Source organism: Nerophis ophidion, linkage group LG16 (assembly GCF_033978795.1).
Source record: "Nerophis ophidion isolate RoL-2023_Sa linkage group LG16, RoL_Noph_v1.0, whole genome shotgun sequence".
In the NCBI taxonomy this organism is placed as follows: Eukaryota; Metazoa; Chordata; class Actinopteri; order Syngnathiformes; family Syngnathidae; genus Nerophis; species Nerophis ophidion.
Genome location: NC_084626.1, coordinates 45,345,586 through 45,372,951, shown reverse-complemented (window position 1 = coordinate 45,372,951; position 27,366 = coordinate 45,345,586). Strand labels below are relative to the sequence as shown.

At 34.0% G+C, this 27,366-nt stretch overlaps 2 protein-coding genes across 4 annotated transcripts in view; one reads left to right on the top strand and one right to left on the bottom strand.

The window, feature by feature from the left end:
• Positions 1-4,846: 4,846 nt before the first annotated feature.
• LOC133535699 (protein unc-119 homolog B-like) lies at positions 4,847-22,483 on the bottom strand. The gene is made up of 5 exons (XM_061875643.1): positions 22,251-22,483; positions 14,375-14,488; positions 12,018-12,117; positions 11,778-11,950; positions 4,847-6,261 (listed from the first exon to the last, which is right to left on the bottom strand). Exons 1-5 carry the CDS (start codon positions 22,450-22,452, stop codon positions 6,149-6,151), a joined length of 702 nt encoding a protein of 233 aa, XP_061731627.1. The 5' UTR covers positions 22,453-22,483; the 3' UTR covers positions 4,847-6,148.
• A 1,742-nt stretch (positions 22,484-24,225) lies between these two features.
• The window catches only part of tnks1bp1 (tankyrase 1 binding protein 1), a 79,594-nt gene continuing 76,453 nt past the window's right edge, over positions 24,226-27,366 (top strand). Inside the window, exon 1 of one of the 3 annotated variants that reach the window (XM_061875319.1) lies at positions 24,226-24,460. The gene's annotated coding sequence lies outside the window, so the exon portion shown is untranslated. The remainder of the gene's footprint in view (positions 24,461-27,366) is intronic. The other 2 variants (XM_061875318.1, XM_061875317.1) reach the window with 2 other exon arrangements.

The window sequence follows — 27,366 nt, the reverse complement described above, 5'->3', positions numbered from 1 at the left end:
TTTTGGCAATATTATAATATTAATTGGAATTTTAATTTTAAAAAACTCACTATTTTACAAGAACATTGTAAAATACTGTACATATAACATTTTGGCCATATTATAATATTAATTGTAATTTTATTCAAAAAATGTCACAATTTCACTAGAACAACACCAAAATTGGCAATATCGTGATAAAAGTCAGAATTTTATATGACAAATGTCACCGTTTTGCATTAAAAAAAAATTATCACAATTTTATGAGAAAACTGTAACATTTTGGCCATATTATGATATTAATCGGAATTTTACTCATAAATGTCACTATTTTAAAATGTCACTATTTCACAAGAACAACACAAAAATTGGCAATATTGTGATAAAGTCAGAATTTATTATGACAAATGCCACTATTTTGTATTAAAAAAAAATTAGTCATGATTTAATGAGAAAAGTGTACCATTTTGGCAATATTATAATATTAATCGGAATTTTACTCAAAAAATGTCACTATTTTACAAGAACAACACAAAAATTGGCAATATTGTGATAAAAGTCAGAATTTTGAATGACAAATGTCACCGTTTTGCATTAAAAAAATTGTCACGATTTTATGAGAAAACTGTAACATTTTGGTCATATTATGATATTAATCGGAATTTTACTCATAAAATGTCACAATTTCACTAGAAATGCCCCAAAATGGACAATATTGGGATAAAAGTCAGAATTTTATACAACAAATGTCACTTTTTCCCCCCCCAAAAATTGTCACGATTTTATGAGAAAACTTTAACATTTTGGCGATGTTATGTTAATCAGAATTTTACTCCAAAAATGTCACTATTTTACAAGAACAATAAAATTGGCAATATTGTGATAAAAGTCAGAATTTTGTATGACAAATGTCACCGTTTTCCCCCCAAAAAATCGTCACGATTTTATGAGAAAACTTTAACATTTTGGCAATATTATAATATTAATCGGAATTTTACTCAAAAAATTTCACTATTTTACAAGAACAGCTCAAAAATTGGCAATATTGTGATAAAAGTCAGAATTTTGTTTGACAAATGTCACCATTTTGCATTAAAAAATTTTGTCATGATTTTATGAGAAAACTGTATCATTTTGGCAATATTATATTATTAATCTAAATTTTACTCAAGCATTCCACTATTTTACAAGAACAACAAAAAAATGTCAATATTGTGATAAGAGTCAGAATTTTGTACGACAAATGTCACCATTTTGTATTAAAAAAAATTGTCACGATTTCATGAGAAAACTGTAACATTTTGGCAATATTATAATATTATTTGGAATTTTACTAAAAAAATGTCACTATTTAACAACACAAAAAATGGCATTATTCTGATTTTAAAAAATCAGATTTTTTTATGACAAACGTCACCATTTTGCATTAAAAAAATTAGTCAGGATTTTAAAAGAAAACCTTCATGTGCGCATAAAGTGTATGCGCACATGAAGGGGGCGTGGTCAGTACATTTACCATGACTTGATGAACGTGGACCCCGACTTAAACAAGTTAAAAAAACTTATTGTGGTGTTATTATTTAGTGTTTACTTGTACGGAATATGTACTGTACTGTGCAATCTACTAATAAAAGTTTCAATCAATCACTCAAAGCCCCATCATAAGATGACGTCATATTTACAAGCATATACTGCACCACAGCCCCCTCTAGTGGCCACCTTTGTTACTGCATGACAACAACATCACCTTTTCCCATTTTCAGCATGAAATAATTGACACTTCCATCTCCAAATGTACATTTATTGGATCACATACATGAATGTAGGATTTTATTCCCTTTCACAAGCCTGAAACAAAACATATACACACACACACACACACACACACACACACACTCATTCTCTCCGGTTATTTGTTCTCCAAGAAAAAGACCAATGTTGGATCAGTCGGGTAAAAAAAAATATTTGACTGTTCTGTTTCCGTCTTCTGGTGCATTGTGCTCATATTTTGGTACTATTTCTCTGTTTGTCCGGAGCGTTTCCACTCAGGACGGCGGTGTGGGCTCCAGCTGGGGAGTCGGGGGTCAAAGGGCGACCATGTGTGTTTGACAGGACTCTTCTTGGAGACACACGGCTCCCTCCGTCTTGTCTGGAGTGGATTGTGTGGGCGGGAGCTGAGGAGAGCAGCTGCCTCTGACAAACACCCCCCCCCCCCACACTTCAATGTCCGCTTTTGTGTCCGCTCCATCGGGGGGGGACTCCTTTTTTTGTTGTTGTTGTTGTTGTTGTTGTTGGCCTCTGACGTTGGTAAGACCACCTTTTGAACTCACTGAACAGTCTCTGATGGTAACATCACATGCCTGAAAACACTGACTTCCATTAAAGTCTCAGGTCTGAATCCCTGGGAAGCTGGAGCCTACCCCAGCTGATTGATCACCTGTCACAAATCAGCCATTCATCTTTACCATGTGTGTGTGTGTGTGTGTTCTTGTATTTCTACCCGTCTTGAGACACGAAGTAGGAAAAGTATCTTCCATATGAGGAGGCGTGAACAAGTGAGGACATAAATAGAAAATGAGGGTGGGATTCTTCAAATCGACTGTGTGTCGCTTCTAAAAGTGCTCCCCCTCTGGTCAACATATGAAATAACAAGTGTGTGTAAGAAATTGAAATGCGCCGCCTTTGGTCTAAATTAATTTAAAAAAATAAATATGGATGCCCCGCAATCCCAAAGGGAATAAGCAGTAGGAAATGGATGGATGGATAGAGACATACTGTAATAACGAAGTAAATAATGAAGACGAAAAAACGATTCCAAACAAAAAAATTTAACATTTAACTAAACGCCGTCTTTTCGACTTTTTTCTTATAAAATCGGGAGCAATTTCTCACATTCTTTCCGTTTTGAATACATCCATCCATTTTCTATGTTTGTAATATTGCAATATTTTCTCATAAATTTTTTTTACCTTTTTGTGTAAAATTATTATTTCGTGCTGCAAACTTGTGACATTTGTCATTTAAAATTCCGACTTTTATCACAATATTGCCAATTTTTGTGTTGTTCTTGTAAAATTGTGACATTTTTTTGAGTAAAATTTAGATTATTATTATAATATTGCCAAAATGTTAAAGTTTACTCATAAAATTGTGACTTTTGTCGAGTAAGGTTACGACTCTTTTCAGAAAATTTTGCCAAAATGAGACACTTTTCCTGTAAAATTGCAACTGTTATTGAGTAAAATTCCAACTTTTATCATAAAACTGGACAAACGTTCAGTTTTTCTTGTAAAATTTGGACTTGCGTTGAGTAAAATTACGACTTTTATTATAATACTCGAGGTAGGCATTTTTTGGAGGTCTCAAGAAGGTAACAAAAACAAGAAAGTGTGTGTGTGTGTGTGTGTGTGTGTGTGTGTGTGTGTGTGTGTGTGTGTGTGTGTGTGTGTGTGTGTGTTCTTTTATTTCTATCTGTCTTGAGACACGAAGAAGGAAAAGTATCTTCCATATGAGGAGGCGTGAACAAGTGAGGACATAAATAGAAAATGAGGGTGGGATTCTTCAAATTGACTGTGTGTCACTTCTAAAAGTGCTCCCCCTCTGGTCAACATATGAAATAACAAGTGTGTGTAAGAAATTGAAATGCGCCGCCTTTGGCCTAAATTAATTAAAAAAAAATATATGGATGCCCCGCAATCCCAAAGGGAATAAGCGGTAGGAAATGGATGGATGGATAGAGACATACTGTAATAACGAAGTAAATAATGAAGACGAAAAAACGATTCCAAACAAAAAAATTTAACATTTAACTAAACGCCGTCTTTTCGACTTTTTTCTTATAAAATCGGGAGCAATTTCTCACATTCTTTCCGTTTTGAATACATCCATCCATTTTCTATGTTTGTAGTATTGCAATATTTTCTCATAAAATTTTTACTTTTTTGTGTAAAATTATTATTTCGTACTGAAAATGGTGACATTTGTCATATAAAATTCTGACTTTTATCACAATATTGCCAATTTTTGTGTTGTTCTTGTAAAATTGTGACATTTTTTTGAGTCAAATTTAGATTATTATTATAATATTGCCAAAATGTTAGTTTTCTCATAAAATTGTGACTTTTGTCGAGTAAGGTTACGACTCTTTTCAGAAAATTTGGCCAAAATGAGACGCTTTTCCTGTAAAATTGCAACTGTTATTGAGTAAAATTCCAACTTTTATCATAAAATTGGACAAACGTTCAGTTTTTCTTGTAAAATTTGGACTTGCGTTGAGTAAAATTAGGACTTTTATTATAATACTCGAGGTAGGCATTTTTTGGGGGTCTCAAGAAGGTAACAAAAACAAGAAAGTGTGTGTGTGTGTGTGTGTGTGTGTGTGTGTGTGTGTGTGTGTGTGTGTGTGTGTGTGTGTGTGTGTGTTCTTGTATTTCTACCTGTCTTGAGACACAAAGTAGGAAAAGTATCTTCCATATGAGGAGGAGTGAACAAGTGAGGACATAAATCAAAAATGAGGGTGTGTCACTTCTAAAAGTGCTCCCCCTCTGGTCAACATATGAAATAACAAGTGTGTGTAAGAAATTGAAATGTGCCCCCTTTGGCCTAAATTAATAAACATAAATATATATGTATATAGAGACATACTTTAATAATGAAGTAAAGAATGGAGATGAAAAACCAATTACAGAAAAAAAAAAAAAAATTAACTAAAAGCAGTATTTTAGACTTTTTTCTCATAAAATTTGGAACAATTTCTCACATTTTTTCTGTTTCTAATATCATATATATATGTATATATATATATATATATATATATACATGTATAGATGCAAAATGGTGACATTTGTCATATAAAATTCTGACTTTTGTCACAATATTGCCAATTTTTGCGTTGTTTCTATGAAATAGTGACATTTTTTTGAGTAAAATTCCGATAAATATTTTAATATTGCCAAAATGTTAGAGTTTTCTCATAAAATTGCGACTTTTGTCAAGTAAGGTTAGTTTTCATAAAATTGCTAAAATGTTGCACTTTTCTTGTAAAATTGCGACTGTTATTGAGTAAAATTCCAATTTCTATCGTCATTTTGCATAATTGTTCCGTTTTTCTTGTAGAATTTTGACTTTCGTTGAGTAAAATTACGACTTTTATTAAAATACTAGAGGTAGGCATTCTTTGTAGGTCTCAAGAAGGTAGCAAATACAACTTTTATCACAATTTTTGTGTTGGTCTTGTAAAATTGTGACATTGTTGGAGTAAAATTCCAATGATCATTATATTGCCAAAATGTTAAGGTTTTCTCATAAAATTGTGACTTTTGTCGAACAAAGTTATGACTATTTTCATAAAATTGCCAAAATGAGACGCTTTTCCTTCAAATTGACTGTGTGTCGCTTTTAAAAGTGCTCCCCCTCTGGTCAACATATGAAATAACAAGTGTGTGTAAGAAATTGAAATGCGCCACCTTTGGCCAATAATTAATTAAAATCAATAAATATGTATTTAAAGATATACTGTAATAACAAAGTAAATAATGAAGATGAAAAACCAATTATAAACAAAAAAATTGAAAATAACTAAAAGCAGTCTTTTTTGACTTTTTTCTAATAAAATTGGGAACAATTATATTTCTTTTTCTGTAATATAGCAGTATTTCCTCGTGAAATTATCACTTTTTCATGTAAAATTGTAATTTTTTAATGCTAGATGGTGACATTTGTCATATAAAATTCTGACTTTTATCACAATATTGCCAATTTTTGTGTTCTTGTAAACTACTGAAATATTTTAAGCAAAATTTAGATTGTTACTATAATATTGCCAAAATGTTAAAGTTTTCTCATAAAATTGTGACTTTTGTCGAGTAAGGTTACGACTCTTTTCGGGAAATTGCCAAAATGAGACGCTTTTCCTGTAAAATTGCAACTGTTATTGAGTAAAATTCCAATTTTTATCATCATTTTGCACAATTGTTCCGTTTTTCTTGTAGAATTTTGACTCGCGTTGAGTAAAATTACGAATTTTATTATAAATAATACTAGAGGTAAGCATTTTTCGGAGGTCTCAAGAAGGTAGAAAAAACAAGTGTGTGTGCGTGTGTGTGTGTGTGTGTGTGTGTGTGTGTGTGTGTGTGTGTGTGTGTGTGTGTGTGTGTGTGGAAGGCAGACATCACTGTCCTCCGTGGTAAGCGTAGTCGGCCTTGTTGTGCATGACCAGTCTGTTGTCCACAAAATAAAAGCTGTCAGAGCGAGTCTCGTAAGGACACTCCACCATCTGACGCACTGGGAAGGAAAAAAAGGTGACAAATTCCATATTTAGAAACTGTTTTTTTTCCCAACTAATGCTGTCAAACAATTAAATCTATTCATCAGATATTTTCTGGACTATAAGGCGCACTTGAAATTCAGTGCGCCTTATAGTCGGGAATCGAACTTCTTGCAGACAGTAAATGAGTTAGAAAAGTGAAAAATGGACACATATTATCTACACCATTGGTATCAAACTCAAGTCCCGGGGGCCAGAATTGGCCCGCCACATCATTATATCTGGCCTGCAAACACCTGGAAATGAAATGTGTCAATAAAGTATTTTATATTTTCTTACTAAATTTAATAGATTTTTTCCATTTTGATTTAAAACAATATATGTACTGCTTGAAACTGCATACATTTAACCTTTAATAGTGTCATGATCTGTGGTCTGGATTATGCTTTTGTTCGTTTTTGGACTCTTTTAGTTCCTGTTTGCGCTCCCTTGTTTTGTTTGGTTACCATGCCGACTTACTGGTTTCACCTGCCTCTGGGACACGCACCTGCTCTAATCCAGAGACCCTTATTTAAGCCTGTCTTTGCCAGTCAGTCGACCTGGCGTCATTGCTAGTTTTCACGCGATACCATAGTTCATGTTGTTCGCTTCATGCCGTGTCCGAGTAAGTTTTGTTTGTTCCAAGCCCTAGTTTATGCTGTTTGTTTCATGCCATAGTTTATGTCCGTTTACCACATGCCCTGCCCAGATTTCTTGAGTTAGATTAGTAAATACGTTCCTACCTGCAAGCCTTGTCCAGAATAGTCAGTTTGCATCCTGGGAGAACAAACGACCCCCCCCCCCTTTATGACAAATAGTATCCATTATTGCAACAAATAGTACAGTATTACCATGAATTGATTAACGTGGACCCCGACTTAAACAAGTTGAAAAACTTATTGGGGTGTTACCATTTAGTGGTCAATTGTACGGAATATGTACTGTACTGTGCAATCTACTAATAAAAGTATCAATCAATCAATCAAAAAGTATATTATCTTACATTTCAAACATGTTTTTGTCTAAATAAAAATACTTACATTTACAGCGAACTACCCATGAAATTAATCAAAATAACAGTAAATTTTACGGTGTTCTTTACAGCAAGTTGCTGTAAATTGAAAAAAAAACTACTACTGTTTTTTGCGTTAAAATTCTGTTGACTGAGCTGCCAGTTGTTGACTGTAAAACCTACAGTAGGGTTGTTGTTTTTAACAGTGTATTACTGTACATGGAAAGACGGTACATTTGTTTTTAAGGAAGAAAAACTGGCCGCTAATTTGTCAGAATAATTTGCCAGCCCTTTGAGACACTTGTGATTCAGGGCTATATAAATAAACATTTATTTATTGATTGAGAACTTGTACAGTTATTCCATTAAGAATATAATGTTGTAAAAAACAATGTCAATTTAGCACAAACATTCTGACAACTAAGCTGTTACATTTTTCGTGAAAACCCCCCAAAACGATGGTACTGTTTTTACATTTACACTAAAATATTGTAAAAAAATATATATATATAAATAAAAACAACAACAGTATTTTACAATAACATTTTGTAAATGTAACATTTTTACTGTAAAATCAACAGTGTGCCCATAACTACCATGTGGCCTTCAATAAAAACCAGTTTGACACCCCTAGTCTAGACCAGTGGTTCTTAAACTGTGGTACGCGGGCTCCATCTGGTGGAAAACCAAAGAATCACTTCATTAAATACCCAAACACAGTATTAATATTCAAACTGTGGCTAAACAAATTAAATGTTTGAATAAAACCTCTGCCTTATTTTTAATGAGTACTTAGGCCTACTACGCCAGGGTTTTTTCACTTTTTTGACCTCGGGGCCCAACTTTTACATTACAGAAGTGCCCGGGACCCACTTAATTAGTCATCTTTGTCACGTCTGTGGGATCATGTTTTGTTTTGGTCATGTTCGGTTTTGTTTTTAGGACAATCAGTTCCTGTTTCCGCACTCCCTGGTTTGTTTTGTTACCATAGCAACTCATTAGTTTTCACCCTGTCCTCATGTCATGCCCCTGTTTGCACTAATCATGTCCATTATTTAAACCTGTAGTTGCTAGGTGGTCAGCCTGGCGACTTTACCTACACTTCCTTCATGCCATGCCATGCCATGCCTGTTTAATCATTCTGTCCAGTTTCCATCCTGCCCATGCCACGTAAGTTTTTGGTTTTTTATGTCACAGTTATTGAGTTTTATGTTTTGTCCATCATCATGCAATAGTGCTAGTTTTTGTTTTCATAGTCAAGTTTGTTCTCCGTCATTGTGCGCGCCTCTTGTTTGCCTTTTTTTAGTAGTTACAGTGTTAAAAATAAAGGATGTCTCGCTGGTGCCAACTTTCCTTTGCCTCGGAAAAAAAAAAAACCTCATAATCCAAGTTTGACAATCTAACTCATGATTTCAATCGTATTCAATATTTATATTTAACATATTTACAGTTTAACAGGATAAATGTTATCAAATGATATAAATAATCACAAAAATGATTACCAAGGCTTATGTCGGGCTGATTACAAAAATAAATAGTCATCAAATATACTGCGAAAAAACAGATGAAAAATAAATGTACATACAATTACACAATGCTCAAATAAATACATTATAACTATATATACATATAAACATTATATAATATATATCAGTATATATTATAAACTGTATATATAACATGTATATATTGCGTATATTTTATATTGCTACTATTGTACCTTTTTAGTCTACTTAATAGCTGCACTATTATTTCCATCCTTTGTAACTGAACTACTAGTGTGGAACAATTTTCCTTGTGGATCAATAAAGTTTGTCTAAGTCTAAATAAAAATAAAAATTAATCATATGTGTCTTAAATGAACTGCTGGTAAAATTAAAGTGCAAAGGAAAATACAGCTTTACCACTTTAGTCATCATTTTTTCGCTTGAAAACTTTGAATTTAGCTCCGGACTTCTTCTGTTTGTTTGCCATTGTCTTTACTGCCACAGGTGGTGGAATGTGGTATTACAAGTGAGTGCCACCGCGACCTAAACAGACCACAGCTGAGCAACAGATTTTTCTGACGGCCGCCTGTCAACAATGGGCCCTGTGGTTAAGAAGCACTACTGCAGACCGAGGTTGGAAAGACAAGATCTGTGTGAAGTGGTTAAGTCTGAGGACCACATGTATTTTAAATGTAGATTCTAATTCTCATAGGTCCGAATTTGTAGTGAGAACATGGTTTATTCTTCATTCTGAAAAGCAATAGCAGATTAAATTTAAATGGCCAGCGGTGTTGTCACGATGCATAAGACATGCTAGAGAGGTTATTGATCACATTTCACACAAATCCCTTCTTCTTTCGCAAAGCTGCTGTCTGCTAGAAAAATATCCAATCCGTCAAAAGGATCCTCTAAAGCAGGGGTGTCCAAACTTTTGACTTGGGGACTGCAATGGGATGAATGTATGTTGCTCAAGTGTCAAAAGCTGATTGCACACACACACACACACACACATATACATATATATATATATATATATATATATATATATATATATATATATATATATATATATATATATACATTCAAGCGATCGGCTTTCAACACATGACCACTTTTATTTTATTTTTTATTTATTCATTAATTTTTTTTTACATTTTTTTTTTTTTATTTCCTTTTATTTTATTATATTTTTTGGGGGGTGGGGTGGGGTGTCTGTTTCTCAGGACCTGTGTGATATTTCCCTATCAAATGAATACATGTCATATATATAACCCACCCCCAAAAAAATATAATAAAATAAAAGGAAATAAAAAAAAAAAAAAATTACTGAATAAATAAAAAATTAAATAAAAGTGATCATGTGTTGAAACCCGATCGCATGTAATATATATACAATATATATATATATATATATATATATATATATATATATATATATATTTTTTTTTTTTTTTTTTCCTCAACGGGCATGGCGACTCGTCATCGTTACCTGGTGACTTTGTTGGTTTTAGGAGCAGAGGAGCATGTTCGGCAGCGTACACGCACTGAGTATTGAAGCAGACACAGTGTGTAGACATAAAAAAGGAGATTGGACGCATTTTGGTGTAAAAAGTAAAGATAAAAGTGAAGTTATAACACTGAAACACCCTCAGGAAGAGGTGCTTTAAGACATTGCAAGCTAGCTAGCGGCTAGCTAGCGGCTAACACCCGTCCGCTGTCCGCAGTGTTTTAGCTACTTCTAAATCACACTAATCCTGGCCTCCATAGTGACCAATAAAGTAAGTTACTTACCAGTATCGTTTTATATATTCATATATATATATATATATATATATATATATATATATATATATGTATATATATATATTTTTTAAAACGATAATGGTAAGTAACTTACTTTATTGGTCACTATGGAGGATTACCAATATATATATATATATATATATATATATATATATATATATATATATATATATATATATACATATATATATATATATATATATATATATATTATAAACGATGCTTGTCACCATGGAGGCCAGGATTCTATGTCCTACTCTCCATTGTGGAGGGGGTCCGGTCCGATCCGGTGGCCATGTACTGCTTGCCTGTGTATCGGCTGGGGACATCTCTGCGCTGCTGATCCGCCTCCACTTGGGATGGTTTCCTGCTGGCTCCACTGTGAACGGGACTCTCGCTGCTGTGTTGGATCTGCTTTGGACTGGACTCTCGCGACTGTGTTGGATCCATTGTGGATTGAACTTTCACAGTATCATGTTAGACCCGCTCGACATCCATTGCTTTCCTCCTCTCTAAGGTTCTCATAGTCATTATTGTCACCGACGTCCCACTGGGTCATTATTGTCACCGATGTCCCACTGGGTGTGAGTTTTCCTTGCCCTTATGTGGGCCTACCGAGGATGTCGTGGTGGTTTGTGCAGCCCTTTGAGACACTAGTGATTTAGGGCTATATAAGTAGACATTGATTGATTGATTGATTACTGATTTAGAAGTAGCTAAAACGCTGCGGACAGCGGACAGGTGTTAGCCTAGCCGCTAGCTAGCTTGCAATGTCTTAAAGCACCTCTTCCTGAGGGTGTTTCAGTGTTATAACTTCACCTTTATCTTTACTTTTTACACCAAAATGCGTCCAATCTCCTTTTTCTGTCTACACACTGTGTCTGCTTCAATACTCTGTGCGTGTGCGCTGCCGAACATGCTCCTCTGCTCCTAAAACCAACAATGTCACCCGTTGAGGAAAAAAAAATTATGTATATATATTAATTATACTTTTCAAACAGAGTATACTACCCTTTTTGATTCATTAGTAACTGTTATACCTTACAACCCAACAAGGTAGCTAAGTAAATGTAGATTGCCTATTTAATTGGGACTACAATACATGTACCTGCCCTAGGGGAACAAGCGCCCCCTCTATTCGAGCCATCAGCCTGCTTTAGTGCGTGGACAGACATCATTCCAGGGGTCTCACCTAAGCCCTCGGACAGCTGAGGGAACTCGTAGATGTGTTCGCAGCTATTTCGGCTGTTTGGGATGCAGAAGCCAAAGTCAAAGTCGAAGGTCTTCAGGAGGCGATCCCGGAAGTAGTGGCGCTCGATCATTCGGAAGTTGTTCAGGGGCCGGTTGCCGACGGTGAACTCCACCCTGGTGGGACGGAGAAGATGCCGGTGACTCAAGGAGGTCACCTGGTCAGGTGTGGGGCGTCACTCACGTGGCTCCCACCGTCCTCAGGCGGAGGAACGCAGGGGTGAATTGGTAGCGCACGAAACGGCCGGCGATGGCGTCTGACGCTCGGTTTTCCTCGTCTTCCTCTGAAAGACACACAAAGTGATGGTGGACCCTGAGAACCCACTCAGTGGTCTAGTGGTTACAGCAGGGGTCAGCAACCTTTTTGAAACCAAGAGCTACTTCTTGGGTACTGATTCATGCGAAGGGCTACCAGTTTGATACACACTTAAATCCATTGCCAGAAATAGCCAATTCGCTCAATTTACCTTTAATAAATAAATCTATATAGATATAAAAAATGGGTATTTCTGTCTGTCATTCCGTCGTACATTTTTTTTCCTTTTACGGACGGTTTTTTGTAGAGAATAAATGATGAAAAAACCCACTTAATTGAACGGTTTAAAAGAAGAGAAAACAGGAAAAAAATGAAAATAAAATTTGGAAACATAGTTCATCTTCAATTTCGACTCTTTAAAATTCAAAATCCCACCGAAAAAAAGAAGAGAAAAACTAGCCAATTTGAATCTTTTTGAAAAAATTAAAAAAATAATTTATGGAATTTCATCAATCAATCAATCAATCAATCAATGTTTATTTATATAGCCCTAAATCTCAAATGTCTCAAAGGGCTGCACAAACCATTACGACTACGACATCCTCGGAATAACCCACAAACTTCATTAGTAATTTTTCCTGATTAAGATTAATTTTAAAATTTTGATGACATGTTTTAAATAGGTTAAAATCCAATCTGCATTTTGTTAGAATATATAACAAATTCGACCAAGCTATATTTCTAACAAAGACAAATCTGTCAATTGTTGACGAACCCCAAGATGCAGAGACAGAGGCAGGCATAGAATATGAAAACATGATATAATTAAAACTAAACAAGAACAAACAAAAAGCATGCGCGTGGGCGGAATGACAAACTAAGGGAGCTAGCACTGGAAGCTAGGAAACAAAAAGGAACTTTAGCATGGAAGCTAGTGGATAGCAAACAGAAAAACTGGAAATAAACAATACAATGATCCAGCAACTGACACAAGACAAAGCAGGTACAAATAGGAGCTGGCTGATTGGTAACGGGTGTGGCCAGGTGCCAATCAGCCGCAGCTGAGGAAGAACACAGCACTCAGGGAACAAGACAAGAAGCTGACACAATAAGAGCACTAGACAGGAACTAAAGACAGGAGATACTAATCATTATTTCTTCTAGATTTTCTAGAACAAAAATTTTAAAAGAAATTCAAAAGACTTTAAAATAAGATTTAAATTTGATTCCAAAGTTTTTCTAGATTTGCCAGAATAATTTTTTTTAAATTTCAATCATAATATGTTTGAAGAAATATTTCACAAATATTCTTTGTCGAAAAAACAGAAGCTAAAATGAAGAATTAAATTAAAATGTATTTATTATTCTTTACAATAAAAAAAAAAAATTGTCAGGAAAGAAGAGGAAGGAATTTAAAAGGTAAAAAGGTATATGTGTTTAAAAATCCTCAAATCATTTTTAAGGTTGTATTTTTTCTCTAAAATTGTCTTTCTGCAAAACAGGTCAAAGAAATGGTGCCTGAAGTGGGGCGGGGGGTCAGGTCCTGCTTCCTCTCCGCTTTGTAGATCTCGGGTCAAGACAAAAATCTTCTTGTCAAAGAAACCGACACCTTCATGTCGCTTCCCATCCTACACAGTGGAGTTTTACAAGCCTTTTGATTGGTCGAATCAAAGACAGCTTTTTTTCTGCTTGCCGGGAACTCATTGAAACACAAAATTTTGTGATAACTTAGATACAATTATTCTGACAGGCGGGGTTGGTTTTCGGGGCAGCCGGCCTAGAAACGTGTGTCAGAATTTTTTACGTGAAATATTGCAGGTGTTTATTACACTTTGCGTTCATATTTTTCAGTTTTTTTATTTATTTATTTTGTAGAGTTTTGCTTGATTATAAAAGATACACAACTATGGAGGAGCTGGTCTGAGAAGTAAAAGAGGAGCGACGTTCGCATGATGTTAATATTCAGTGTTTTATTGTTCATAGTTATTAATATTGTAAATCCCACTTTCTTTATTTTAACGTACAAACAACTGTAAAATTCCATTCCGTTTTTTTAATATCAAGTCACAATGAGCACCAATTTGTTCCTGGAAAAAAGGGAACCCAACACACATGCTGTACAACAGACTTTTACAGTATATATCATTTATACACAAACACTTTGGCCCCCGAGACACATATTTTCCTCTCCATGTGGCCCCCGAGTCAGAATATTTGCCCAGCTCTGACCTAGAAGACACTTCAAATAGTTGGTCCTGAAACCGGGGGTGTGGGAGTGTAGTCACCTGAATGCGGGGGTTTGGCGATCTCAAACAGAACAGTTCCCGAGTCCAGGTCTCGGATCTTGAAGCGCACAAAGTCGATGTTGTAGATGTTGTCCTGGGGTTTACACATGTAGCCTGCAACAACGGCAGTGACATCATCGTCTCAGCAAGACTCTCAAAAAGAGGGTTTGCCTCACTATCTTTCTTACTTATGGAAAGACACAGGAAGTCCTTCATGCCGACACCCATCAGGCTGTATAATGCATATGTTCTTTTTGACTGTACATGTACTGTAAATGTATAATGTATTTATATTATTCACATGTGAATAATGCTGTATAATAGACTATATATTATTCACATGTCAATAATGCTGTTTAATAGACATTATTTATATTATTCACATGTGAATAATGCTGTAAAATAGACTGTATTTATATTATTCACATGTGAATAATGCTGTATAATAGACTATATATTATTCACATGTCAATAATGCTGTTTAATAGACATTATTTATATTATTCACATGTGAATAATGCTGTAAAATAGACTGTATTTATATTATTCACATAGAGATGCTGTATAATAGACTTCATTTACATTATTCACATGTGAATAATGCTGTACAATAGACTATATATTATTCACATGTCAATAATGCTGTATAACAGACATTATTTACGTTATTCACATGTGAATAATGCTGTATAATAAACGGTATTTATGTTATTCACATGTGAATAATGCTGTATAATAGACTGTATTTATATTATTTACATGTGAATAATGCTGTATAATAGACTTTATTTATATTATTCACATGTTAATAATGCTGTATAATAGACTATATCTATATTATTCACATGTTAATAATGCTGTATAATAGACTGTATTTATATTATTCACGTGAATGCTGTATAATAGACTATATCTATATTATTCACATGTGAATAATGCTGTATAACAGACTGTATTTATATTATTCACATGTGAATAATGCAGCATAATAGACTGTATTTATATTATTCACATGTGAATAATGCTGTATAATAGACTGTATTTATATTATTCACATGTGAATAATGCTGTATAATAGACTGTATTATTCACATGTGAATAATGCTGTATAACAGACATTATTTACGTTATTCACATGTGAATAATGCTGTATAATAGACTGTATTTATGTCTTTCACACGTGAATAATGCTGTATAATAGACTGTATTTATATTATTTACATGTGAATAATGCTGTATAATAGACTGTATTTATATTATTCACGTGAATGCTGTATAATAGACTGTATTTATATTATTCACATGTGAATAATGCAGCATAATAGACTGTATTTATATTATTCACATGTTAATAATGCTGTATATTAGACTGTATTTATATTATTCACATGTCAATAATGCTGTTTAATAGACATTATTTATATTATTCACATGTGAATAATGCTGTAAAATAGACTGTATATATATTATTCACATGTGAATAATGCTGTATAATAGACTATATATTATTCACATGTCAATAATGCTGTTTAATAGACATTATTTATATTATTCACATGTGAATAATGCTGTAAAATAGACTGTATTTATATTATTCACATAGAGATGCTGTATAATAGACTTCATTTACATTATTCACATGTGAATAATGCTGTACAATAGACTATATATTATTCACATGTCAATAATGCTGTATAACAGACATTATTTACGTTATTCACATGTGAATAATGCTGTATAATAAACGGTATTTATGTTATTCACATGTGAATAATGCTGTATAATAGACTGTATTTATATTATTTACATGTGAATAATGCTGTATAATTGACTTTATTTATATTATTCACATGTTAATAATGCTGTATAATAGACTATATCTATATTATTCACATGTTAATAATGCTGTATAATAGACTGTATTTATATTATTCACGTGAATGCTGTATAATAGACTATATCTATATTATTCACATGTGAATAATGCTGTATAACAGACTGTATTTATATTATTCACATGTGAATAATGCAGCATAATAGACTGTATTTATATTATTCACATGTGAATAATGCTGTATAATAGACTGTATTTATATTATTCACATGTGAATAATGCTGTATAATAGACTGTATTATTCACATGTGAATAATGCTGTATAACAGACATTATTTACGTTATTCACATGTGAATAATGCTGTATAATAGACTGTATTTATGTCTTTCACACGTGAATAATGCTGTATAATAGACTGTATTTATATTATTTACATGTGAATAATGCTGTATAATAGACTGTATTTATATTATTCACGTGAATGCTGTATAATAGACTGTATTTATATTATTCACATGTGAATAATGCAGCATAATAGACTGTATTTATATTATTCACATCTTAATAATGCTGTATAATAGACTGTATTTATATTATTCACATGTGAATAATGCTGTATAATAGACTGTATTATTCACATGTGAATAATGCTGTATAACAGACATTATTTACGTTATTCACATGTGAATAATGCTGTATAATAGACTGTATTTATATTATTCACATGTTAATAATGCTGTATAATAGACTGTATTTATATTATTCACATGTGAATAATGCAGCATAATAGACTTTATTTATATTATTCACATGTGAATAATGCTGTACAATAGACTACATATTATTCACATGTCAATAATGCTGTATAACAGACATTATTTACGTTATTCACATGTGAATAATGCTGTATAATAGATGGTATTTATGTTATTCACATGTGAATAATGCTGTATAATAGACTGTATTTATATTATTTACATGTGAATAATGCTGTATAATGGACTTTATTTATATTATTCACATGTTAATAATGCTGTATAATAGACTATATTTATATTATTCACATGTGAATAATGCTGTATTATAGACTGTATTTATATCATTTACATGTGAATAATGCTGTATAATAGACTTTATTTATATTATTCACATGTTGATAATGCTGTATAATAGACTATATTTATATTATTCACATGTTAATAATGCTGTATAATAGACTGTATTTATATTATTCACATGTGAATAATGCTGTATAATAGATGGTATTTATGTTATTCACATGTGAATAATGCTGTATAATAGACTATATATTATTCACATGTCAATAATGCTGTATAACAGACATTATTTACGTTATTCACATATGAATAATGCTGTATAATAGACGGTATTTATATTATTTACATGTGAATAATGCTGTATAATAGACTTTATTTATATTATTCACATGTTGATAATGCTGTATAATAGACTATATTTATATTATTCACATGTGAATAATGCTGTACAATAGACTATATATTATTCACATGTCAATAATGCTGTATAACAGACATTGTTTACGTTATTCACATGTGAATAATGCTGTATAATAGACGGTATTTATGTTATTCACATGTGAATAATGCTGTATAATAGACTGTATTTATGTCTTTCACATGTGAATAATGCTGTATAATAGACTGTATTTATATTATTCACATGTGAATAATGCTGTATAATAGACTTTATTTACGTTATTCACATGTCAATAATGCTGTTTAATAAACTGTATTTATATTATTCGCATGTGAATAATGCTGTATAATAGACTGTATTATTCACATGTGAATAATGCTGTATAACAGACATTATTTACGTTATTCACATGTGAATAATGCTGTATAATAGACTGTATTTATGTCTTTCACACGTGAATAATGCTGTATAATAGACTGTATTTATCTTATTTACATGTGAATAATGCTGTATAATAGACTGTATTTATATTATTCACGTGAATGCTGTATAATAGACTGTATTTATATTATTCACATGTGAATAATGCAGCATAATAGACTGTATTTATATTATTCACATGTTAATAATGCTGTATAATAGACTGTATTTATATTATTCACATGTGAATAATGCTGTATAATAGACTGTATTATTCACATGTGAATAATGCTGTATAACAGACATTATTTACGTTATTCACATGTGAATAATGCTGTATAATAGACTGTATTTATATTATTCACATGTTAATAATGCTGTATAATAGACTGTATTTATATTATTCACATGTGAATAATGCAGCATAATAGACTTTATTTATATTATTCACATGTGAATAATGCTGTACAATAGACTACATATTATTCACATGTCAATAATGCTGTATAACAGACATTATTTACGTTATTCACATGTGAATAATGCTGTATAATAGATGGTATTTATGTTATTCACATGTGAATAATGCTGTATAATAGACTGTATTTATATTATTTACATGTGAATAATGCTGTATAATGGACTTTATTTATATTATTCACATGTTAATAATGCTGTATAATAGACTATATTTATATTATTCACATGTGAATAATGCTGTATTATAGACTGTATTTATATCATTTACATGTGAATAATGCTGTATAATAGACTTTATTTATATTATTCACATGTTGATAATGCTGTATAATAGACTATATTTATATTATTCACATGTTAATAATGCTGTATAATAGACTGTATTTATATTATTCACATGTGAATAATGCTGTATAATAGATGGTATTTATGTTATTCACATGTGAATAATGCTGTATAATAGACTATATATTATTCACATGTCAATAATGCTGTATAACAGACATTATTTACGTTATTCACATATGAATAATGCTGTATAATAGACGGTATTTATATTATTTACATGTGAATAATGCTGTATAATAGACTTTATTTATATTATTCACATGTTGATAATGCTGTATAATAGACTATATTTATATTATTCACATGTGAATAATGCTGTACAATAGACTATATATTATTCACATGTCAATAATGCTGTATAACAGACATTGTTTACGTTATTCACATGTGAATAATGCTGTATAATAGACGGTATTTATGTTATTCACATGTGAATAATGCTGTATAATAGACTGTATTTATGTCTTTCACATGTGAATAATGCTGTATAATAGACTGTATTTATATTATTCACATGTGAATAATGCTGTATAATAGACTTTATTTACGTTATTCACATGTCAATAATGCTGTTTAATAAACTGTATTTATATTATTCGCATGTGAATAATGCTGTATAATAGACTGTAAGAGGATTTTTTTGACAGTGGAACGGTTGAAATGCGTTGAAAAATGTGGAAGGAGTAGTCACCATGGGTGGAAATAGGAAAACTAGGTATTCTGGGAAATCCTGGAATTTTTTGGAACTTGGAAAAAAAAGTAGTCTGAATTTCCAGAATGGTGGAACGGTTTGAATAGGTTAAAAAATGCGGAAATGGTGGAAGTTTGAAAAATGGTCGATTCATTTTGAATGGGAAAAAATTCCTGGAAATCTGGGAATTTTAGGAATTTTTCAAGGGAAAGCCCGCAATTCCCAAACTGGCTGAACAGTTTGAAGTTGGAACGCTTTGAACCGGGTGAAAAATGTGGAAGGGAGAGCGCACCAAAATCTGGAGAATATTAATAATAAAATGACTAATAAATGGGTGAATGTTGCTGTAGAACAGGGGTGTCCAAACTTTTTCCACTGAGGGCATCACACTGAATAATCAAAGCAAGCGGGGGCCATTTATTTTAAAAACCAATACAATATATGTATAAAAAATATACATTCAGGCCTACACTCAGGCTCAAGGGTTTTGGTAGAAATAAAATGTTAAAAATGTGTCATTATTCAGTATTATTATTTTTATTATTATTCAAGTTTTAAATCTCTAGTTCAAGATTAGGTCTAACTGTCAATATGATGTTTTCAAAGATTTAAGTTGTATGCTCTTTTTGTCAAAGAAAACCATGTGTTTTATTTAAAAAAAACACAGAATATGCAATATTTTCACCTAATAAAATTTTCAAGTAGAATGTTGGAGATTATATAATAATTGGAGCCGGAAAAAGGTCAACAACTCCTAACACCATTGATTTTAATTCACTATTATATTTAGTGCAATGACACTTAAAAACAAAACACACAGATCCAAAAGGGACATTATTTTCCAGCCCGATCCAAGCTAAAACTAGCCTGCTTTAATCGCATAATTACACAGTATTCTGGACATCTGTGTTGCTGAATCTTTTGCAATTTGTTCAATTAATAATGGAGACGTCAAAGAAGAAAGATGTAGATGGGAAGCTTTTAGCCTTTAGCCACACAAACACAGCTGGTGTTTCCTTGTTTATAGATCCCCAAGATGAAGCTTTACTATGGATCAGAGCGGTCAAACGAACATGGATCCCGAGTACATGTCAACCGGCAGTTTTCGGTGAGAAAATTGTGGTAATAAGTCTGCTCTTACCGGAGACATCAGTGCAGCTTCCGTCCTGACTCTGGCGTCAACACACCCGTGGCCACACCCCTCTGACTTTCAGGTACTATTTAAGTCACTAAAACACTAGCAACACAATAAGCAGATAAGGGATTTTCCAGAATTATCCTAGTAAATGTGTCTGATAACATCTGAATCGCTCCCACTGCAATCGTCTTTATTTTTTTAAACTTTTTTTTTTCCAGTCCTTCACTCTAAATTTCCTCATCCACGAATCGTTCATCCTCGCTCAAATTAATGGGGAAATCGTGGCTTTCTCGGTCCGAATCGCTCTGGCTGCTGGTGGCCATGATTGTAAACAATGTTCAGATGTGAGGAGCTCCACAACCCGTGATGTCACGCGCACATCGTCTGCTACTAACAAGGCTTTTTTATTAGCAAGCAAAAGTTGCGAATTTTATGGTGGATGTTCTCTACTAAATCCTTTCAGCAAAAATATGGCAATATCGTGAAATGATCAAGTATGACACGATTAAATGAGAACATCTCATTCATCAGAGCGGTCAAGCGAACATGGATCCCGACTACATGTCAACCGGCAGTTTTCGGTGAAAAAATTGTGGTAATAAGTCTGCTCTTACCGGAGACATCCATGGAGCTTCTGTCCTGCTTCCCTCAGAGACTCTGGCCTCAACACACCTGTGGCCACACCCCTCCAACTTTCAGGTACTATTTAACTCACTAAAACACTAGCAACACAATAAGCAGATAAGGGATTTTCCAGAATTATCCTAGTAAATGTGTCTGATAACATCTGAATCGCTCCCACTGCAATCGTCTTTATTTTTTTAAACTTTTTTTTTTCTAGTCCTTCACTCTAAATTTCCTCATCCACGAATCGTTCATCCTCGCTCAAATTAATGGGGAAATCGTGGCTTTCTCGGTCCGAATCGCTCTGGCTGCTGGTAGCCATGATTGTAAACAATGTTCAGATGTGAGTAGCTCCACAACCCGTGATGTCACGCGCACATCGTCTGCTACTAACAAGGCATTTTTTTATTAACGACCAAAAGTTGCAAACTTTATCGTGGATGTTCTCTACTAAATCCTTTCAGCCAAAATATAGCAATATCGTGAAATGATCAAGTATGACACGATTAAATGAGAACATCTCACTTCAGTAGGCCTTTAATTCGAGCCTTGAATAGGTCAATAATTCATAATTGATTTTGATTCACTATTTTTTTTTTTTTTTAAGGCAACTTTGTGTTAGTCGAGTAAACATTGCAACATTTTCTTCTTACATTTCACCTGTTTGCTCTTTTATTCCTCTTTTTTTATGTTTTTAATTTTTTTCCATAGTATTTTTCAAATGTGCCGTTAAAAAAATGGCCCCCGGGCCGCACTATGGACACCCCTGGTGTAGAAAAGCATGTGTGAATGTTTGGAGCATTCACACATGAATGAATGAATGAATGAATGAATGAATGAATGAATGAATAAATGAATGAATGGGCCCCTGGGGGGTCAAACCTCGTGTCGCCACCCGCAGTCCGAGGACATCCTCCGGCGTGGTGTGTCCGCTCCGTGCCCGCAAGTCCTCCTCCGTGACGGGCCTGCTGTCCGCTTGACTCCGGCGGGAGCGGAGTCTCTTCAGAACCGCTCCGCCCGACTTGCGCTCCCGCGAGGGAGCCGCGGAGCCGCCGGAGACCTTGTCGGCTTTGGCCCCGCTCATGTCTGCCCGGAGGAAAGTGCGCGAAGATGGCGTCTGACGTGTCGAATGTGGACAAAATGAGCCAGCGCTGGTTTTTGTGCGCGCTTTACTGTTGCTATGGCAACTCCCAGACTGGCGCCTGACAGGAGGTTCTTCAACTGGCCACCAGAGGGCGACAGATCTCCTTGTTACATTACTAGCAGCGTGTTTCTATTACAGTCACAAATGTTATCTGCGTGCATTATATTGACAAAAGTATGTGGCCAGCCATCTAAATGATGAGAATCAGGTGTCCTGATCCCTTAGCCCGGTGTATCAAATCAAGCACTTAGGCATGGAGACTGTTTCTACACACATTTGTGAAAAAATGGGCCGCTCTCAGTGATTTCCAGCGTGGAACACACTCAATTCAGAGCCCACAAAAGGGCAAGGAAAAACTCAACCCAGTAGGATGTCATTGTGGATGACTATGAGAAACCTTGGAGAGGACCGCGGATGTGGGTGACCCCCCCACCGCCCTCTAGGAAGGTGGGGGAGGGGTCTGACATAATATTGTGAAAGTCCAGTCCATAGTGGATCTAACATAATAGTGAGAGTCCAGTCCATAGTGGATCTAACATAATAGTGTGAGTCCAGTCCATAGTGGATCTAATATAATAGTGAGAGTCCAGTTCATAGTGGATCCAACATAATAGTGAGAGTCCAGTCCATAGTGGATCTAACATAATAGTGAGAGTCCAGTCCATAGTGGATCTAATATAATAGTGTGAGTCCAGTCCATAGTGGATCTAATATAATAGTGTGAGTCCAGTCCATAGTGGATCTAACATAATAGTGAGAGTCCAGTCCATAGTGGATCTAACATAATAGTGAGAGTCCAGTCAATAGTGCATCTAACATTATAGTGAGAGTCCAGTCCATAGTGGATCTAACATAATAGTGAGAGTCCAGTCCATAGTGGATCTAACATAATAGTGTGAGAGTCCAGTCCATAGTGGATCTAACATAATAGTGTGAGAGTCCAGTCCATAGTGGATCTAACATAATAGTGTGAGAGTCCAGTCCATAGTGGATCTAACATAATAGTGTGAGAGTCCAGTCCATAGTGGATCTAACATAATAGTGAGAGTCCAGTCCATAGTGGATCTAACATAATAGTGAGAGTCCAGTCCATAGTGGATCTAACATAATAGTGAGAGTCCAGTCCATAGTGGATCTAACATAATAGTGAGAGTCCAGTCCATAGTGGATCCAACATAATTTTTGTGGATATGTTCCATAAATATTGATGTTGAAGATTACTTTTTTTGTGAAGAAATGTTTTTAATTAAGTTGATGAATCCAGAAGGATCTCTATTACAATCCCCAAAGTTAAGTTGATGATTACTTCTATGTGTAGAAATCTTTATTTATAATTGAATCACTTGTTTATTTTTCAACAAGTTTTTAGTTATTTTTATATATTTTTACCCAAATAGTTCAAGAAAGACCACTACAAATGAGCAATATTTTTGCACTGATATACAATCTAATAAATCAGAAACGGATGACAAAGTGCTGTATTTAACTTTTTTATCTCTTTTTTTTCAACCAAAAAAGAGATACTTGAATTAAAACAATGTTCACAGGGGGGTACATCACTGAAAAAAAGGTTGAGAATCACTGATCTATGGCAATACAAACCAAATCACGCCTAATTGTGGCGTAACTATCAACTCAGTCGCGGTGTTTTATTCTGAAGGACACACGCACTTCCGGTGTGATGGTGTTTGGCCACGACTGGCAGCTTGACTCCTGGCTGCTGCGTGGGTCGAGTCAAGCCGCGGGGAGTGTGTGAGAAGTGAGAAACAAGTCTTCTCGGCGCCGTGACGCCTCTTCTGTGGGAATGAGGAAAAAGACGCAGAGGAACAGGCGAGACGCGGGTGGATAGCGCGACATTTTTTTTTTTACGTTTTAACTTTTCCTTTTTTTTCCCCCAACCCTGTTTCCTGAAGACTTCAGGTAAACATCAAGTTACTTTCTGTAGCAGGTGCGTGTACTTCTTGAACTCCTTAAAGGCTTTGTTTGTTTCCAAATGTTTGCTTCAAAGTTGTACTGTTTAATGAAGAGTTTGACTGCTCGTCGCCACGCAAAGTTCTCTAGTTTGTTTATTAGTAACTTATTAACCAGCTCGTCAACTAGCTCTTCTTTCTATGACGTCATTGTAGCCATTTCAAATGGACTTCCGGGTTGTGTTGGTGAGCTTTTAAACTGAAGGTCTTGCCGGACATTTAGGGCATGGGTGAAAAGTGCAGCCTTGGCAGGGTAAGTCACAAGGTAAACAAAGATAAGGACCCCCAACAACTGTTCCTTTCAGACCCATTTCCTGTTTGGCGGAGAAGCAGGAATACACACCTGGATCACCTGAGGGTGGCATCTTCGGCCCCGCCCACACCTGGCTTGTGAAAGCGTGTATTTCAAGCCTAATACAAAAAAAAATCCCCATAGGGCTGGGCTGTAAAACGATAAACATATTTATTTATCATGATAGACATGTAACTTATGTGAAAAAAATAGGGAAAATGCCGATAGGGCTGGCCGATAAAACGATATCAATATTTATTGCAAAAGACAGCAAATCGAAGTCAATTAAAATTAGTAGTTCTGAAAAAAATCCTCATAGGGCTGGGCCGTCAAACGATAAACATGTGTATCGTGATAGACACATAATTTATGTAAAAAAACAAAAAATAGGAAGAAGGCCAATAGGGCTGGGAAATAAAACGATATCAATGTATATCATGATAGTCACAACTTATGTAAACAAATGGAAAAAGGCCGACAGTGCTGGGCGATAAAACGATATCAATATTTATTGCAAAAGACATCAAATCGAAGTAAATTAAAAATAGTAGTTCTGAAAAAAATCCCCATAGGGCTGAGCCGTAAAATGATAACATATTTATTGTGATAGACACATAACTTATGTAAAAAAACAAAAAATACAAAGAAGGCCGATAGGGCTGGGAAATAAAACGATATCAATGTATATCATGATAGTCACAACTTATGTAAACAAATGGAAAAAGGCTGATAGTGCTGGGTGATAAACTGATATCAATATATATTGCAAAAGACATCAAATCGAAGTCATTTAAAAAAGAAGTAATTCTGAAAAAATCCCATAGGGCTGGGCCATAAAACGATAACATATATATCATGACAGACACATAGATTATGTAAATAAATAGGAAAAAGGCCGATAAGGCTTGGCGATGAAACGATATCAATAATTATCGCAAAAGACAAAATCAATATCAATTAAAAAAAAAATGTAATTCTGAAAAAATCCCCATAGGGCTGGGCCGTAAAATGATAACATATATCATGATAGACACATAACTTATGTAAAAAAAATGGAAAAAGGCCGATCGGGCTGGGCGATAAAACGATATCAATATATATTGTAGAAGACATCAAATCGAAGTCAATTAAAAAATGGTAATTCTAAAAAAATCCCCATAGGGCTGGGCCGTCAAACGATAAACATGTTTATCGTGATAGACACATAACTTATGTAAAAAAACAAAAAATAGGAAGAAGGCCGATAGGGCTGGGATATAAATCGATATCAATGTATATCATGATAGTCACAACTTATGTAAACAAATGGAAAAAGGCCGATAGTGCTGGGTGATAAAACGATATCAATATATATCGTGATAGATACATCTTATGTAAACAAATGGAAAAAGGCTGATAGTGCTGGTTGATAAAACGATATCAATATATATTGCAAAAGACATCAAATCGAAGTCATTTAAAAACGTAGTAATTCTGAAAAAATCCCATAGGGCTGGGCCATAAAACGATAACATATATATCATGACAGACACATAGATTATGTAAATAAATAGGAAAAAGGCCGATAAGGCTTGGCGATGAAACGATATCAATAATTATCGCAAAAGACAAAATCAATATCAATTTAAAAAAAAAATGTAATTCTGAAAAAATCCCCATAGGGCTGGGCCGTAAAACGATAACATATATCATGATGGACACAATTTATGTAAAAAAAAAATAAATAAAAAAAAAATGGAAAAAGGCCGATCGGGCTGGGCGATAAAACGATAAACATATTTATTTATCATGATAGACACGTAACTTATGTAAAAAAATGGACAAAGGCCAATAGGGCTGGGTGATAAAACGATATCAATATATATTGTAGAAGACATCAAATCGAAGTCAATTAAAAAATAGTCGTTCTGAAAGAAATCCCCATAGGGCTGGGCCGTCAAACGATAAACATATTTATCACATAACTTATGTAAAAAAACAAAAAATAGGAAGAAGGCCGATAGGGCTGAGTAATAAAACGATATAAATGTATATCATGGTAGTCACAACTTATGTAAACAAATGGAAAAAGGCCGATAGTGCTGGGCGATGAAACGATATCAATATATATCGTGATAGACACATCTTATGTAAACAAATGGAAAAAGGCTGATAGTGCTGGGTGATAAAACGATATCAATATATATTGTAGAAGACATCAAATCGAAATCAATTAAAAAATGGTAATTCTGAAAAAAATCCCCATAGGGCTGGGCCGTCAAACGATAAACATATTTATCGTGATAGACACATAACTTATGTAAAAAAACAAAAAAATAGGAAGAAGGCCGATAGGGCTGGGCGATAAAACGATATCAATATATATCATGTTAGACACAACTTATGTAAACAAATGGAAAAAGGCTGATAGTGCTGGGCGATAAAATGATATCTATATATATCGTGATAGACACATCTTATGTAGACAAATGGAAAACGGCTGATAATGCTGGGTGATAAAACGATATCAATATATATTGCAAAAGACATCAAATGGAAGTCATTTAAAAAAATAGTAATTCTGAAATAATCCCATAGGGCTGGGCCATAAAA